Genomic DNA, 19,575 nt, shown 5'->3' on the forward strand with positions numbered 1-19,575 from the left:
CAAAATAATTGTTATATAGTAGGCCTAAATGTTGATGTAATGTAATTATAATTCAAGCAAAGAAAATTGCTTTACCTGTGAACACCTCCATCTTAAATATCCACCAGCCATTTTGGGCCAATCTCTACTTTTGGACCCCTTTTTATACTGGCGATTTTACAGTTGCTAATCAATCAGATTTTAGATTAGGTTTTGTTGGCAATTTCAGATTTTCAATGCCAGGATCTAGCATTATCCTCCATTAGTAGAGTCTTCAGGGGCCACGTTACGGCACATACAGCTGGACAAATCCTTAACATTGTGTCGAGGAGAAACCTTGTGGATTCATTGAATGCAGCGGTAGACACATCGGCTGAGGTGCCTCCGTGGTGGCAGCTGTGTGGAACCTAAACAACAGTTGTCAGATTTGCAGCCTGGATGGGGAAAAAAATCCCCATTCAGTGTTCTTTTGATTCCAATCTCCAAGCTTCAATCTGCTCCCTCGTGTCGTGTGCCGCCACTGAGCAGGAGAACAGATGGCGCCTTTCAGCAAGGCGGAGAATTGCGGAGAGGAGGCCCTCTCGCTCTGAAAAAGAAAAAAGACAGGGAAACAAGAAGGTGAATGAAGAAGGTGAGGAAAGACAGGCAACGGACGCTGACTGAGAGGAGAGACAGGAAGAGAACCTGGGCTCTGTCCGTCTCTACTGTAAAATAAGCTATTCATGTCTTAAACTCGCTGGATAAGGGAAATTTGTACATATTATTATCTTTATATAATATTCTTAATATTATATATAGTTAATAACATAAGAAAAAAAAAAAAAAAAGAATTTTGTTGGCAGAGGCTATTTACACTAACTCCGCCCACCAATGTCTGGTTGGACTTCAAATCTGCCTTTTGCCGAATGCATTCTTTTCCCTTTTGGAAGAACAAGTTAAAAAGGCATTTATTTTCAATAAATATGAAGAACATTTGTGAAAAGTGGAATTAAAGTGCCTAAAAGTTATTTAATAATAACTTTTTTATCAGGTACAGTTAGGGAGGGATTTATTGTCCCAATAAGGTGGAATTTAAATATAATCATTTGCACTCAATATGTTATTATTGCATACTGTTTTATAATGTAATAAAATACAATATCTAATAGTAATCTAACTAGTAGTAATCTAGTAATCTAGCAAATAGTATATAACTACTATTTACACTTATTTATTATTGCTATTTTTACATAGTGTAAATAGAATCTGTTGCACTTAATGTAAATAGCATCTATCACTAAAAATATGCTATTTTCACTTAGTGCATCATCTACATGTGCATTTACATGCACAACAAAATGGATGACAACTAGCCAAAAAAAACAAAAAAAACATGGCTTATTATAAAAACCTGACAAGAAAACCACATTTACATGATGTTTTGTTTGGCTATTCTCCAGTTTTGGTGTTAAAATTGGATATTATGAATAAAATGCATAATAAAAGCAAAATAAACCACCAGAAGGCTGGAAAGGTGTCAAATGTTGAATGTTACTCCATTTCTTTTCACGAATAAATAAATTGTGAAGTTCAAAAGAAGAAAGCAAAAACCACCAGCCTTGGTATTGATTATTCTTTGGACTAATAGTTGGGTTGTGCCTAATTACTGCTTTTTATTGTATCCTCTCAGAAAGCAGGAAGTGCTGCCTTGATGGTTTAATTGTGTTGTTTGGGTCAGTCTTAAATGGTGCTTTTGTCTCTGTGGTCGTTAAATGCTGTTTTATTAGGCAGAAAAATCATTTCCATTAATGCATGGTCAATGAAAGAAAATATTTGTGTGTATTTACAACTCTCATGCATTACGCCACTGCTCAAATGCAAATGTATTGATTGTATACTGCTAGATGGCAGAGTCTTGGAAAATTATGACTTTTCCAATTTGCGATCCGCCTTCCACTCATATTTGTGTGGTTTCTCCATGATATTTGATGATAGTGAATATGGAAATATGTGCTGACATATTTCCTTCTGAAGTTTGGGTGAAACACATGGAAGGACTTATTTATTGATTTGATTTTAAAGTTGTCAAGTGGGATTGGGGGTGGGGCTTTCTCACTCTAGAGAGCATTTGATTAGACAAAAATCTGTGTAGTGCAGGATGAGTCCTCAGTATTTTTGGTCTGTTTTCACAGAAAAGAATGAACTTTTAAATTTGTATATCTGCTAAAAAAATAATTGTGTCATCTTTTTATGAGTATGAAAACTATCACACATGGCCTAAAAGCAACAAAACGTTCATTTTGATTTCATGGGGTGTTTTCTGCTTGCCAAAAAGTCACTTGGCTGAATGCTTTTGAAGTTCCAGCCAAAAAATCCAATCGACTAGAGAGTTCATCATCAAACAAATCATCAATGCATGAAAGCTGGATGTCTAGGGACTTTTTTTTATTATTTTATTTTTTTTAAGCTTTTTCACTGTGTATCTCTTCTCCCTATTTATGGAAGAAGGGATTAAAGGGATATTGTTTCTGCAGATGAACACAATTTTCCCTCTTTTCAGAACCAGATGTGAGAGCCCTGGTGACAGAACTTGACCTTTTGATTATAAATCCACACCTGAGGTGATGATGGGAGTTTTGACCACTGATAATCCTTGATCATCTCTGTGACTGCTGAAGTGCTTTGTCACCTGCAATATCAAAATAAAACAAGCAAAATATGTGTATCCAGGAACATGTCCTACTTGACAAAATTGTGGACATGGTGGTCAATTACTTTTGAAACTACATGTTTTCATTGTATCACAGCATAGTGGATATGAAAATGTTTTAGCACTAGGTATCTATTTTCTCCCATTACACAGAATGACGCAAATGTTACTCATTTTTTCCACCCAGAGCAAATAGAAAGTGCAAGTGACAAGTCACAGGGTGATTCTCTTAATTTTAGTGCTTGCGTGTTATACATTCAGAGATCTTGTTATCTTGAAGGCAAGAGCCAGGGAACTTGGGCTAACATTGCTCTTTAATTCTCCTGTCAGCTGCAGAATCTTTTCAGCCTTCGGCTTCCTCCTGGTAACCATTATGGTTGTAGTGAACATGAAGACATGCCTCAGCTCATGACAAAAGAACACCTCTGCATTTCTAGATATAGAACGACAAAGAGATTTGATTGTCTGAGGGTGTCATTTTATACAATGGTAAATAAAAACTTCAGTAAAAAAAAGTATCACACAGTGCATGGAAATTACTATGTGTTTTTGGATTGATATCATGATAACACCATGGATTTTGGACATGTTTAAATACCGTGAAACACGAATATGATAATCATAGTTGCACATCTATGGGCAGATCAACAACAATTTTTGTTTGAAATGGTCCATGAAAAGTTCAGAATAGCCTAACATGCTAATTTTTATTGAAGTAGAGATGGCATAATGCAATTTATTACCACATAAATACATTCTTTGTCTGATAAAATGTTTACATTCTTTGGATTAGCAATGTGGCTCAGGGAAACAATATTATAATCTAAGCATAGCCTTCTGATTTTAGAGCTAGTTAGTGGTTAGAGTTAAAGGGGTACTTCACCGCTAACAAAAATGGCTTTCAATAAAACTTGGCTGCCTATGCAGTAGAAAGGCTGGAACAAAAAAAGAAAATGAAATGCATGCCTGATTAGAGAAAACTGAGAAAATAGTTTGTTGTGTTCCCATAATGCACTGGGTATGTTGCCATCCAAGGCCACTCCCACCAGTTTGCTATGGAAACGCTTACCAGAGTCAAATACTGCATTGCTTTAGTAGGAAATACTTCTTAGCAAACTTTTAGTCATAATGGTGTCGACTTGTATTGTTTCCAGGTGCAAGAATGAAAAGAGTAAACATTTAGCGGGAGTGAGTTACTTTCGGTTTCCAGTGAAAAATCCAGCATCTGAAAAACCTCTGTGTTTATAGTCAACATTTCAAACTGACAACGAACAGTATTTTAGACCAAACGGAGGGGAAAACTAAAAGAAACTGTCGTTCTGTCAGTTCCGCCCAAAGCAAAACGCCGCCGCATACAGGTAGGAAAGCTGTTGTCATAGTGTTCAATATTTACCATAATGCTGTTTAAAGAGTAGACAAAGTACAAAGATACAATTTTCAGTGATAAATAACTGTTCCGTTAATAACCCTGTGTCGATCCGACTGCCCGTGTTGCGGGGATACGGAAATGCGGAAGTATAACCTTTGTTTTCAAGAAAGCCCTTGAGCTTTCAAAAGTTTTGCTGGCAAATAAACATAAATTTCCAGTCCAGGTAACATGGAGAACTACGGAACCCCTAAGGGGACATGGTGGTGAAAAAAAAAAAAAAAAAAATGAGATGGGAGGAAAAATAAGTCAATGCTTTCTTCAACACAAATGTTTTGCGTTCCCCCAAGAAACATTGCATTTGCTCACAAAATGTTTGCGTTCACTCGCAAGCTTTTTGTGTTCTTTGCGAGTGAACGCAAAGTTTCTCAGGGGACTGCAAACATATTATGAGCGAACGCAAAGATGACTGACTCAAAGATGAGAGACTGCAAAAGCATTGCCAAATAATTTTTCCTCCCATCTCATTTTTTTCTTTCTTCACCATGTCCCTTTAGGGGCTCCGCAGAGAACGAGTAAACATTGTTCATTTACATATACTACCAACATTGTAACAATACAAAGCAGGATGAAAGTTACGGCAACGTTACGCTTTAAGAAAGATCAAAAGAGCATGCCTTGCTTGACAAAATCACTTTGTGATGCATACCATGGTAAAAGTCCAAAACTATTTATTCTTATAAATGTTTTCTCCTTTTTAAATTTTACACACCCTTGGAGCACAGGAAGCGCAATCTCTCTGCAGAAAGCTGTGCTTAATATTTGATGCTTCAACATGCTTTTTTTGCCCATTAAGAACAGCACTGTCATAAAACCATACCGCCCTATGGTCTCGTATACTTCAAACATTTTATGGATGTGAGAACTGTGGTACTAACTCATTTCCTGCCATTTCAGCCTTCTTTTCACCATCAGCAGCTGTGCTGTTGTGTGTCGGACAATCAATGTCCCTTCATCTGCACTGCGATGACTTCTGTTCGCCATCAAACTGCGCTTATAAGTGAAATCCAGTTTCTCCAGCAGAATCTTATAGATGCTACTCTAATCTTCCTGTTCGATTCAAACCACATTGTTATTGTTGATAAAATAATGTATGCGTCAGATAATGTGAGCGACATCCGACTTCTATTTAATTTGGTGGAAGAGGCTGCGTAATGGTAGGAATTGACTACCCATAATGCAGTCTTATTGATTATAATGACATAATTTACAAAGCTCTTAGCGAGAGTGAATTAAGCAGTGTGATGTCTTATTTGAAAGCTTCACCGACTAAAGCATCTTTATTTGCCAGGCTTTTGATGTTCGCTTCGGAGTGCAAAGTACGTTTGAAGATGGCCCAGAGGCCAGGGCGGTGTAATTCAAGCGTTGAGGCCGAGCAGAACAGAAAGCTGCCCCTGCTGTTTGTACCAATTGCCCTCGCAATTGGCTCTCTGTTCAGCCGGGTCTCCTGGGAGATGGGAGGATACAATGGGTTGCTGTGGCGACAGAAAAACCTCAGCCTACCTGCAAATCGGATCCCACCGCTGCTTCGCCTGCTCGTTTAATTAGGTGACTCCTGAGTAGATTAGGGCCTGTGTTAGTGTGGGTGGCCCGCTGCGTTCATGCCCCAGGAGCGCAGCAGTCATCGGCCGGGCTTGAAGGGCAGGCCACGGGGGAAAGTCTGTCAGGAACTGAAATAAGAGCAAACAGGCTGAAAGAGAAGTCTGACTCAAGTTATGTCTTTTGTCAGAGGTAAAATACGAGTACAAGGCTACAGAAATCTGTATGAGAGAACTGCTGTGATGCTAAAAAATTATAAATTGACTAAGGAATTAAACACCATTTTGTGGTAAAAAAATGTCTTCTATCTAAGTTATGCAGAGATCACTTTAAATAAGTCATTCACTGGTTAGCATTTTGCTTTGTGCATCTCTGGCACTATTTTTAAAATTATTATGTTAGATGGTTACAAATTAATGTTATTTATTTATAATATATTACAGTCTTAAATACGAATAAAAATAATAATAACATAAAATAATAGATGTTAATAACCACATATACATTTATTATTATTATTATTATTATTATTATTATTATTATTATTATTATTATTATTATTATTATTATTAAATTCATATAAAAAAAAATATTAAATTAATATAACATATTATATAAAATATTATTAAATTAATATTAAAATGTATAGTACTTAATACACAATGGTAATAATGATGATGATAAAATGGTTGCAAATCTGTATTTTATTATGTTTAAAATTAAATTTAAGAAATATAATAATACTAATAATAATACTAATACTAATAATAATAATAATAATAAAAATAATATTAACTTTATGCTTATTAATAAGTTAAGATTGACTTACAGTACTTTTATAATAATAATATTAATAGTAATTGCAAATCAATATTAATTTGCTGTTTAAAACTATTGCTTCAACACATAAAATGATAAATATTAAAGTAGTAGTAGTAGTAGTAGTAGTAGTAGTAGTAGTAGTAGTAGTAGTAGTAGTAGTAGTAAGTAGTAGTAGTAGTAGTAGTAAGTAGTAGTAGTAGTAGTAAGTAGTAGTAGTAGTAGTAGTAAGTAATAGTAGTAGTAGTAAGTAATAGTAGTAGTAGTAGTAGTGAAAAATACTATCATAGAAATAGGGCTGTCACTAACGATTATTTTGATAATCGAGTAATCGATGTATTATTTTAATGATTAACAGATTTTTTTTTTGTGTGGTTTAAAAAAAATAGAAAATGCATTGTGTACATTATGTATTATAACAAGCGCCTGCAGAGGGTGCCAGTGGCCTAGTGATTGTTGTTGTTACACAGCAGATCAAATCCTTAAAGGGTTAGTTCACCCCAAAAATCTAAATTCTGTCATTAATTACTCACCCTCATGTCGTTTCACACCCGTAAAATCTTTGTTAATCTTTGGTACACAAATTAAGGTATTTCTGATGAAATCCGATGGCTCAGTGAGGCCTCCATTGACAGCAAGATAATGAACACTTTCAGATGCCCAGAAAGATCCTAAAGACATATTAAAACAGTTCATGTGACTACAGTGGTTCAACCTTAATATTATGTAGTGACGAGAATACTTTACAAAATAACGACTTTATTCAACAATATCTAGTGATGGGCGATTTCAAAACACTGCTTCATGAAGCTTTGAAGCTTTACGAACCTTTTGTTTCAAATCAGTGTTTCGGAGCTTGTATTAAACTGCCAAAGTCAGCTTTCCTTAGGCTATGTCATAAGTGTTTCAAAATTTCAATGTTTCACCACTGGGGGGGGGTGTGACTTTGGCAGTTTGATACATGCTCCGAACCATTGATTCAAAACAAATGATTTGTGAAGCTTCATGAAGCAGTGTTTTGAAATCGCCCATCACTGGATATTGTTGAATAAAGTCTATATCCAGTGACTTTTTGCACACAAAAAGTATTCTTATCACTTCATAACATTAAAGTTGAATCACTGTAGTCACATGAACTGTTTTAATATGTCTTAGCTTTCTGGGCATCTGAAAGTGTTGATTATCTTGCTGTCAATGGAGGCCTCACTGAACCATCGGATTTTATCAAAAATACCTTAATTTGTGTTCTGAAGATGAATGAAGGTCTTACGGATGTGAAACGACATGAGGGTGAGTAATAAATTCATTTTTGGGTGAACTATCCCTTTAATATTGGCCAAATGTTTACATATTAATCTTTAGTATTTTGCCTCTTCCTTATGATGTAAATGCTACAGCCACTGTAATTTCTTGAACAAGAACATGTGGACATCAAAACATGTAAACTCAAATCGAGGGTTTGAACTTTTATTTTGAAATTGTGATGAACAGTTTGCATATTTAGAAACATTTGTATTCTCCTGTGTTTGCTTAGGTTTATAAAATCTGATTAAATGGCGCACATTGCGTTCCCAGATGAATGTTATGGAGGAGTCGTGACAGCCGTACATAGAAACATGTTAGTGTGTTATTTTGACACCAGATCATCTTATCAACCAGCATGTATTGGCCTTGCAACCACTAGAGCAATTGCGGTGGAAAAAAAGCACTCCTATTTCTTCAAAATTATTTTTGAGGAAATGTGTTTTTGTTTCTCTTTTTTGCTGTTAGTGGCACAAAAAAATATATATTTATTTCTTCACCTTCACAATTCCCATTCCTCTTTTTCACATTGCTTCTGTAAGTCAGAAATTAAAATAAATTAGGCAAGGTAGAATTAATTAAACACAGGCCACAATAGCCTGTAAGACTACTGCACCCCTCCGTGAGCACAGGAATGCTAAATTTGCTCATGCCTCTCTGTGACTTTCAGCACTTTTAAAGGACTTTAATAAGTTTTCTGTCAAAGAAGACATGATTAATGGGAAATTAAACTTGCTGTACGTTAAAAAGTAAAACCTCTGTAAAAAGATCTTCCATTCGTGCATGTTTTGAGATTTAAATTTAAACTTTTTGTACATGTAGTTTAGGCAAAATTATTTGACTCACTTAGGAAAGTTATTTTTTCCTGCTTTGATATCAGATGAATCAGATCCCATGCATTTAATCCAGACTTATTCAGACTCATGAGTAAAACAAGCCTGGCAGATATGCCAGGAAATAGGAAACTGATATTTTAGGGTATGGACACTAATAGTTTGCCTGTAGGATTGTTTAAAAACTCCTTATTCCCTCCTTGGTTGTACCAAACCAGTTCTACGACAGTTCTAATGGCCTCTATTGTAATGCGTCATGTTGACAGCAGGAGTTCAGAGATTGAATGGTTGTTGATTCAGAGATTTTCACTTCAGAGACATTCATGCTTTACCGTGAAATCAGTTCATGTACCACTAGATATATAGTATGTCTGTCCAAACATTTAATATAGTTAAACTCTCTCTAAGTAGTGTCATTTCATAACTTGAACAGTAATTCGCAGTACTGAAAGGGATGGTGTTTTTTTCGTAGCTTAGTTTGTTAGTTTTGAAGAGTTTTTCACCATTCAAATGTTGATCAAATAAAGCAATAAGCCCCAAGAAGCCGTGGTTTACAGTGAATTTATAACAGCTAAAGGAGCGTTGTTAGGCACAACGCGGACCCCCTTAGCTGTTATAAATTCACTGTAAATCACGGCTTCACAGGGCTTGTTGCTTTTATAAAACACATACAACACAATACAAATATTAAAGCCAAAAAATATGTATCAATGCAACTTTCATAAAGTAAAATCATTAAAAGCCTTCCTTCCGCTGGAAAAAATAGTCCCTGACCGCGAATACAAACGGAACATTTTTATGCCTCTAGATGGCGGCGAAGACTTTTCATGAGCGAGTCATTTATTCACAAAGACTTTTATATTGAAACTTGTTGTGAACACGAAACAAGATGCAAATGACAAATGCTTTGACTAGTGCTGTCAGTGTCAGCAGGAGACAGGAAAACCCATTAAATGTTAAAAGGACAAGATCGCAGCGGATATTCAAACAGATTTTTTTTATTATTTTATCATTTTATTTTTTAAAATGCTTAATCTGAATGCAGGTAATACACTCGCTCACTCAATATCTCTCTCGCAATACTCTACATACTGCACTAAGCTTCAATGAACAAAATCAACTGCAAACAAACATGTGTTTAAGTTGCTAAGAATGGTTGCTAAGATAGACACAGCAATTTCAGTATGTTTTGGGGAATTTTACAACGACTTCGAACACGGCTCAACCAATCAGAATCAAGGGCCGGAACTATCCGTTTTATAACAATCATTTGTTCATGAAAGTAAAGCAGAAAAAGCTAGATAAAAAAGATTGTCGAGACAAACTTTAAGTTGGCTTGAAAAAGCCTAGCCAATATGTTTTGTTTTTTGTGCTGAACACATGATTACTTCTTATACACCGAAGTAGTAAATAAAGATGTTTAATTTGACTGAAACTTTAGCTGTAAATATGAACTGTCATTTGCTGATGATATGCATGGTATCTCTGCAAGTTTTACTGCTCATTTTTTAGGTTGACTATAATATAATATGTTTTAAGACCTGTCAAATTAAAGTGATGATGATGAAAGGAACACAAGACATGCATCTTTATGATCGAACAGCTTGATTGGCACTTTAATGCATCATATGGTAATTTCACTAATTGTTTTTTAATTCTCTTTCACTCAATCAGCTGTATCTCATCCTTGAAGTAATTATACATGTTTGCACCAGAAATATAAAGCAACATTTTTTTCTTTAACTTTGAATGATACTTGTCAGCTCCTTTCACATGACAATATAAGGAAAGAAAGATTATAACACATTGTTCTCAGAATAAACCCATCTAAGTCCTGCAACTGGCCAAATTTTGTGAACTTGTACTTGAAATGTTCACTCTTAGATATTCATATCTTGCTGGAAAAATGCTGCTATTGTTCTCGTTCTAAAGCTGTCTCATATCTCACAAGAGTTTGCTAGGAAAGAAAAGATCAGCACATTTTTAAGTGGAAGCAAATATATATAGTTTTGTGTGTGTGTGTGTTTCCCCCAGCAAGCTGTTTCATTCTCATGTGCTGTGAAAGTTGTTCTGATAATTTTTCAAAGTACTGTACAGTAATTCTCCAAAATATCATTGCTTTTATAGCTTGTTGTGTTTATTATGTGTGAATGTAATTTGGGTCAATTTCACAAAACCTTTCAAGAACCAGTTCATAAATTTACTCAAATAAATAAATAAATAAATAATAATAATAATAATAATAATAATAATAATTAAAAGTTGATTAAGCACATTTCTTACCTCCCAAGCTCATTACTGTGATGAAAAAAATTCTACTATAATTCAAATGTATAACATTTTTAAAATACTTTAATAAAAATGTATTTAAAAAAATATTAAATAAATAATACAAATGTTACATTTAAAAAAAATAATAAAATTTTTATTTTAATTAAATGAATAATTGAATCTTTATTTTGTTTTAAAAACTGTAATACAAACATTAAACAAATATACAAATGATTTTTTTTTCTTGTGATAGGCTTTGATTTCTTTATGCAAAATGTAATTTCTATTGTCTAATTGATTTTACCTCAAAATCAAAAAAATTTATTACAAAGTTAATGAATTAAGCATGTTATTTACTGCCAAGTCTCATTACTATTAGTCAAAAAATCTTATTCTACTGTAATGCAAATATAAATATTTTTAAGATATTATTTACATTTTAAAGTGTTTTATTTATATATAATATAATATAATATAATATAATATAATATAATATAATATAATATAATATAATATAATATAATATAATATAATATAATATAATATAATATAATATAATATAATATAATATAATATAATATAATATGCTTTGCTTTGTAATTTCTGATTATTTGTTCTTATGATTTTCGGGGGTGTTATATGACCTGGATCTGTTTTTGTGAGATTCACCCAATGACTGATTTATTCACGGTTGATTAATAGTTTCAATCACTGTTGATCACCAGTGATCCTATCTGAATGCTCCATTTATTGTTTTGTTAAAGCTTGTCTGTCGATCTGTCTTTGAAAAATATAAAAAGACAAAAAAAGGGCAGAAAAAAAACCCTTTCAGAGTCACAAAGCAACTATGTTGTCACAGTTATGCCAATCTCTGAGCAAAGACGGATGAATCAAGACAGACAGCTTTTATCTGTGCATTCTTGGCTTTTATTTATTCTTTCTGCATGTGTCTGTGCTGTACGTTTATTAATTTTTGGTTATGTGGTGTCATTGGGAGGTGTGTTTTAAGTTGTCCCCCGTGTGTTGTTTGTGTTTGTGGTCTACAGGTCCTCCTCTTCATTGTTCATCTGCCTCCTCTTCCCCTGTCGACTCCCCTTACCCTCCCCCTTCTCATGCAGCCAATCAGAGCCAGGGAAGGTTGCTAGGTAACAGTGGGGCTCAGGCCGGCCGGGACTCTGAGTCAGAAGATGAGTTTGGCCCCAATTCATTCTTAGTTAAAACCGGCTCAGGGAACGTCTGCGCTCCGGCCACCACAGCTCTTAACGGTGAGTCCCTCTCAATATCGCTGCCTGCTACATGGGTCCTGTCATCCTCAGCTGGACCTGCTGTGGAGCTTGTGGAGGTAGCCACAGGCCAAACATTCATTTTTTGGATATTTAGGGTAGCGGTGGAGGTCAGATGTTGGCAGGAACCTTTTTAACTAAGGCCTGCTGAGAAGAGAAGCTCTTGGCTGGGTTCAGAGAGTGAGGTGTGTCAAGATTTCTTCTAACAGTATGTGGTGAACTCCAGTTTACAAATTCCTATGAATGGTTTTGTTAAATAACTTAGGCAAGTTGAAATTAAAGTGGTTCGGTGTTTAAAAAAACAATCGGTTTGCCTGAATTCACCCTGCCAATGTTGAAGAAATAAGCATGGCATACTGTCAGGTACACAAGAAGCAAGACCGAGGAGTGTAGATATCTGCTCTGACAATTTGATTCAATTATGATTGTTTACAAAATGATGCAATGTGCCATGAAATCTGAAATTTGGTCACAATATGGTTCTCAAATTATGCTGCAGACACACACACGCTGAAGTTATACTGTATCTTTGTCGAATGTTGCTGAAAACATTTCAGTTGATAAAAGAAAAAAAAAATCGATATAAAATATAAAACTTTTTTTTTATGATTAATTTGAATAATTGTAATTCCATAATTTGAATGAGAAATAATCAAGAAATAAATGTGTGATATATTGGGTATTATTAATTGTAATAGATTATTAAATTCCATAATTGATGCATTAAATTGTTTAAAAAAAATGTTAAAATGATTCGGAAATCATTCAAAGATAATTTTGTATCCTTTTTAATGTTAAAAACTTTTTTTTTTCTTTTTTTTTTGTGGAAATCATGATACATTGCCATTCAAAAGTTTGGGTTAAGAGATATATTAATACTTTAATTCAGCAATTGCACATTAAATAAATGCATTAAATAAATTGCTAAAAAATAAATGCTGTTCTTTTGAACGTTTTAGTCATCAAAAAGTCCTGAAAAATATCCACAAAAATATGAAGTAGCACAACTATTTTCAACATTGATAATAATCAGATATGTTTCTTGAGCATCAGATCAGCATATTAGAATGATTTCTGAAGGATCATGTGACACTGAAGACTGGAGTAATGATGCTGAAAATTCAGCTTTGATCACAGGAATAAATTATGTTAACATTTTAACATAAATTCACACAGAAAAGTGTTTTTTTGAATGTAAATAATATTTCACAATATTACTGTATTTTTGATCAAATAAATACAGCCTTGGTGAGCAGAAGAAACTAAAAAAAAAAATTTGTAATACAAAAAAAAGTTTGTATACAACAATTATTCATATATGACAAACAAAAATGGTCTCATACTGAATTTACAACACATTTCACATTGAGAAGATCCATACATTACATTATTAATTTAATGTTTTTTTCCTCCCCAGTTGTTTATGACATTCTGGAAACCTTGGCTTTGTATTTCACATTGTGTGCACGCTATGTTTGTATGTAGACTTTGGCAGGCTAACCTTCATTGCAGCTGTCATGACAAATTTCACCCTGTGCTCTGACATCTGATGTGGTTCACAAAATACTACGCCACTGTTTAGATGACCTGGATTGTGTTTACTTAAGCAGCATAGAAACTTTGATTATTGAGTTTGTATTTGTCCACATGGCTATATATCTCTTGATTTCAGATCATTGCACAGTTGCCTTCATTAACTTTGCTTAGTTTTAGAAAGGTCAAGAAGTTTTAATGAAAGATTGAATTAATTTCAGAGCCTGTAAATGATAAAAAGCTTAATGGCATGCCCTGCTGAGGGACAAGTGACCAGCACAGCAGGAATTTTAACCACGATGAATCAATTTTACAAGTTACCGTGTCCTCACTAATGAGCCACTGATGAAATGTGCATCACGTTGCGCTGGTGTTGTCGTCCAGAAGGTTCAAATATGATGAACTTGTTTACTAGGGATGTGCTTTGATATATTTTCAGCTCCTTTTAACATCTTATTACTTGTGGAGTGACATTAAATTACATGTAGAGGTTATGCAAGACACGATTTGTGATTCTGCACTTATTGTTCTTTTAAAAGACAATGCTATAAGATAACGTCCATCTAAATCTGTCTTGCGTTGATGTCCGTGCTGCAACAGGTAAACAAATTAGAAATGAGATTTGTTAGCGTGCTTTCCTGATAAGAAAGCTTTGCATCGCTTTGATAATTGGAGGAGAGCAGAGAGCATGTCGATGCTGAGAAGTCGATATGAAGCCTGTCATCTCTAGCAGCTCTCGGCTTCTCCCTCAAGGCTGCTTTACAGAGTTGAACAAAAAAATGCTGTAAATAATTGATCAGCCTTTACAAGTTAACCACCCAAGGCTGGAATTACATCAAGCTCAAGAGAATTGGGCCTGCCTGCTTCCACATGGCCCTTCGTAAAGCAATGAATTAGCCTCCCGTGGCAAGAACTTTCCCTTCTCTTCACAGCGGCCAGCTAGCGTCCTGGTCACCTAGCAGTGGCACCCCAGTGCTAAAATGGGATTTATCTTTCCGACAAATGGCTGCGATTTGCATTGGTATATAGGTTACCCTCGGGCTGCCGGTGAGGGGTAGCACGCTCACCAAAGGAATCGGTCTCTTGCCTCCGAGCTATGCAAGGCACCATAAGGCTCTATTTGACTGAGACAAAGTAGCATACCACGGTGCGGTGAAAAAGGAAGTTTATATGTTAGAGTTAAGCTTAGCGTCCCTGCTAGTAAAATAGTGGGATTCCTGCCAGAGGCTATGCTGTGTTGAACAAGGTCGATGTGAGATTTGATCTTGCTTTCTTTACTTCGCTTCTTACGAGTCAGTGACTTTTCATTGGAAGTTGAGTGGTTCCTGCAAAGCCAGTCACTTTGGCATTAAAAACCTAAACTCTTAATGGCTGCATGCACTCAAAGGCACAATACGGTTGTGGGTACAGTTTGGACTGCTAAATACAGTTCTGTTCACATTATTTGGTTAATTTAGAGCGACTCCAGTTTGGTTGATCCGTGTCGCATGAGTTGAACTGCACCGCAATCCAGTTGTCTTTCTTATTCTTCACTATCAATTACTATTTTTATAGCTGTCAACTTGTCTCAGGTTATGAATTCCGCCAGGAGATATTCATATTTAATTTGGTTCCCATGTCCTTTTGCATATAAATACCAATTTCTGAGTCACCTGCTTGTAAATGCACTTGTCAATTCAAACACTGGCTGTGTCAAAGTAGCCATTGTGATTGTAGGTAAACAAGTGGTAAATTATGGAAATTATCCTGCTCTTTTGATGAGCACCTTCATTGTCATTTCTAATTGTTTGGCAACTGTATTTGCTGAGCCTTTAAACAGAACAAGGACACAATTATAATAAGAAAAGAAAAACGCTGCTTTTTTATTCACTTAAACCACCTAATGAGGCTATTTTAACCATTTTCTCTGCTTTTTGAGATTGGGGTAGACCTTTTTTTTTTTCTTTTTTTTTTTCAGAGAATAAACAGCCAGCTGTTTTCATTTACCAAGTATTAGCATATTATTAATACGGATATGCCAGATAGCTCTAGGCTTAATGAGAGTGATGCAGTTATGACAGAATCTTGGATAGGTGGTCACGTCCTTTGTTATAGTCCTTGGTTTTTAATGAACTGCCTACATGTTCACACTGAGTTTGCAATAGCGTAGTTAATTAGCGTAGTTAATGCCAAATATTTCGCAGTTTCTGACCTATTTTTTCACCCTGCCTTTATGTAAACAAAAACAGATGTCTTGAAAGATATGTGTCATGTGGGTTTAAGCCTGTAATATTTTGAAACGTTTTTAGAGTTGATTATGACAGGAGTTAATACCTCCTGTTCTCATTTATTCGCCTTGTCAGGATATTAAGGGAGCATATTAAAACATTTTTAACTGTGTTGTGACAGGGCCCTGTTCTGCAGCCTGACTCAGCTCGGCATCACAGATTTGTCAAGTTCTGCAGGGAGAGAGAGGGCATGGACAGGGTAAGCTTCTCGTGTAAAACGATAAGGGAGTTCATAAACCCAGATTCATGTTGCCGGTGTCGATATGATTTTGTGTGTCTTTAGAAACACAAGTTATTCTGTAGTTCTAGAAATGTGATCCAGTGCTGAGACTAAAGCTGAAAAGGCTTAGCTCAGGGTTTCAGGCTGTGGATTCGAACACAGAGCGTGTTTTCAGAGGAATTTGGTATGCTTTTCCAGCAATTGAGGAGGAATTACACATGAGAACATGTGAAGGCTAAACATTACATCTGCAGAGAACTGAAGTATTGAATCACGGATACAGAGGTGGTTAGCGTTTGAAATATCGAGTCCCAAGTGTTTAAACACAACATAAAGCAAAATCTGGCCGCAGTGGCTGAGTTAAACGCACAAATTTTACCACTGGGAAATCTCTGCACTTCCCAAAATTCATCTCTGCATATAGCTATCAACCAGAGACGGAGTTATCAGGCTGAGGCAATTTCACTTTTCCCAGAGTGATTCTACATTATCAACAACAACAAAAAAAAATGCATCTGTAGCATTCTATCGACCAAATGGCTCTCCGCCGTATTGTATTTTTCCATTCATCTGTCTTTGTTGCAGAAATTCCCTAAACTATAGTTCATGAACCAAATGTCTTTTGTATTTAAAGAGGCTGAGATTAAGCAAGCTGGAAAACATAGAAAAGAAAGAGTGAAAGATCTTTATGCCCGCTAGGTCCTGTTAGCTTGATGGGACAGACCCGTTGAAGCTTGAGGTCTTTTTATTGAGCATGTGTTGCTCCATGGCCCTTGGCTTTCTCTCAGGGTCCTGTTCCTGGAGTGATGGCTATTGGACCACGGACTCCCTGCTGAGCCCCTCTTCTTCACCACAGAGCCCCCCTTGTTTCAGCATCCATTTACGCCAAGCAGCATGGGGTTTGGGCCACAGTGGGCCACTAATGGTGTATGGATCCCCCTCTGTAAGGGCTTGCACAACATGCCTTTGCAGTTGACCAGACAGGAATGAGCAGGTGGAAATTAAGCAGTGGGGTCACTCTGCAGCCATGCATTTAGATCAGTTGGGTTTCGTCAGAACTTATTTAATCATCCCCTCCCGTTGCCGGTGCGAGGGGAGCGAATGAGGTTTACGGGGTCGCACCGGAACATATATCCACTGGAGACACTCCGAGAGATCACAGCGGACAGGGAAAGAGTGATTTAATAAGCAACACATGGCATGGCTGCAGAGGTCAGCGAGGATGAGCTTTTTTCCTGCTCACCGTTCCCGGGAGTTTCAAATGCAATTATTTTTAATGAGAACAGTTATTTATGCATTGCGTTCAGCTAGACACCAGTATGCGACCACAGTCCATATTTCTAATTGCAACCAGCCAGCTGTTTTCCTAATGCATTGTCACCTTTTGTAAATGTACAGTGTATGCTCATGAATCATCACTTTATTTAGATAATCCATTGTGAGGTTACCATGGAGATAACAAAGTGCCAGACAGAGCCATCTGCACATTTCAACGTCAAATATGTCTTCAGGACCCAAGGGGACACAAAAATTACACATTTCACGAACAAAGGCACATTTGCTTTGGATTTCACATGATTTTCGAATCAACATGCAGAGAGATATATTTTCGTATTTCTTTAGTATAGCTGTGAAGATGTCAGCGAGGCCGTCAGTTGCTCACACTTGATGAGTTTGAGAGCATGACTGATTCACAGCGCCGTAAGCTATATCTGCAAGCCTTCATACGAGACCCGTGAAGACGGCGTGTATTCCCACATGTATCTGTCTTTCCTAATGGTTAAGAACAACACCTTAACTGATGATTGAATGGAGGAAAGAGTGTGAAAACCACAGACACCCAACCTTCCATTAACACTCAGGGTGGCTGTCGACTCTTCGCGCTGTTTGGAAAACAGTATCCACCAACCATATCCAGACATTTACAATCAGAAAACAAACCTAGCTGGACAGACGAATGCTCAGCGATCTATGGTCACTCTGACTATTTTTAGCTGCTGGATTTGCAGCAGTGGATGCTGTGTAATGATCTGTCTGTCTTGTGGAGGGATTTTGAATAATTCTGCAGCCAATCTCACACCTTGCACGTCTGATCGGGTGTCTAAGGCACATCATATGAGTTCTCACTCTCAGGTGTGACTGTCAGGAGTGAAACTGTTCGTAACTATAAACGAAAATAGGCTTTTCTCAACCTATAAACTTTCTAAACTTTTCCATATGGATGAATCTCATCCATCCATCCATCCAGCCAGCCATCCAACCATCCATCCAGCCTTTCTGTCTGATGTCTATTGCATTTTGTAAATCTGATATGTTTGTATGACCTCGTTTCTTATCAATTATTCATAAACACAAATCAATTCTGCTCCAGGGTTTGATGTTTTAGTGTCACTCGTTGGTTAACTAACACTGCTGACTGGAGCAACCCAATTTTCCTTAGAGATTGAGTTCAGACAACTTTAATGGGCTTTTGACGCCTGTAAATATTGAGCTTGAGAGAAGAGCTTTGAAATATTTCTAGACTGTGATCAGTTGCTAAATGGAGTCAAACTCATCAAGAACATCCTCACAGATCAAATTAGCTTTTTAACACGTTTTAGTAAAGTTCTTGCACCTCTTTTGAGTACATCTCCCTCCCCCCATTTAAAACATGCTGTTAATCTACATAAATATGCCATGGGATTTCCACAGAGAGCTGCTTGTCTCCCTTTGTAATTGCTATTTTATGCGTTTGCCGTCTTGTAAGCGTAAAGCAATTTTACATCCAGCAAAGTGTCATCTGGAGTAATTAGGTGCCTATTATATTCTTAATCTCAAGAGGGGGTGAGTATCACAAAAAAAAAAAAAAAAAAAAAAAACATGTCCAGTTTTTTTTATTATTATTTATTTTTTTTTTTTTTTAAGGTTTTTAAAAGTGTAAAAATACATAATGGAGATATAATTAATTTTGAAGTTTTATTAAGCGTTAACAATTAGATTATCTTATTTATTTTTTTCAATAATCAATTAACATTGTTTTTGTTATTTTTTTACAAGATGGACAAAATTTGTCACCAAAAAAGTAATTTGGTTTAACCAAAATTTCTGTTTTACCGAATTACACTTTTGGTTATACTGAATGACAATATTTTTAAACAGTGCTGACAGGCTGATATCTAGCTAATTATATATCTATATCTATAGTATGTATCTAGCTAGCTAGCTAGCAATAGGACAAGTTTTTAAAATATTACAACATTTTCCATGTTTTATAGCAGTTGTACCGAATGACCTGATGTTTTGGGATATGCATATGAGCAAGTGAAAACATGATTTTTTTCAAATAGTTAAAAGAGAGTTAAAACCTTTTGGATTCAATAAAAGAGATGTAGTTGTACTACCTTGCATACTTTGGATGGCATATCTTTGAATCAA

General features: G+C 35.8%; 1 protein-coding gene across 4 annotated transcripts in view; it reads left to right on the forward strand.

The window, feature by feature from the left end:
* The window catches only part of tenm4 (teneurin transmembrane protein 4), a 183,067-nt gene that overhangs the window by 28,561 nt on the left and 134,931 nt on the right, over positions 1-19,575 (forward strand). Inside the window, exon 3 of one of the 4 annotated variants that reach the window (XM_067364761.1) lies at positions 11,905-12,123. The exons of the other annotated variants lie outside the window; for them this stretch is intronic. Within the exon in view, the coding sequence (XP_067220862.1) occupies positions 11,905-12,123 (219 nt within the window). The remainder of the gene's footprint in view (positions 1-11,904; positions 12,124-19,575) is intronic. 4 annotated transcript variants of the gene reach the window in all.

The sequence above is a fragment of the Chanodichthys erythropterus genome, chromosome 17 (assembly GCF_024489055.1).
Source record: "Chanodichthys erythropterus isolate Z2021 chromosome 17, ASM2448905v1, whole genome shotgun sequence".
In the NCBI taxonomy this organism is placed as follows: Eukaryota; Metazoa; Chordata; class Actinopteri; order Cypriniformes; family Xenocyprididae; genus Chanodichthys; species Chanodichthys erythropterus.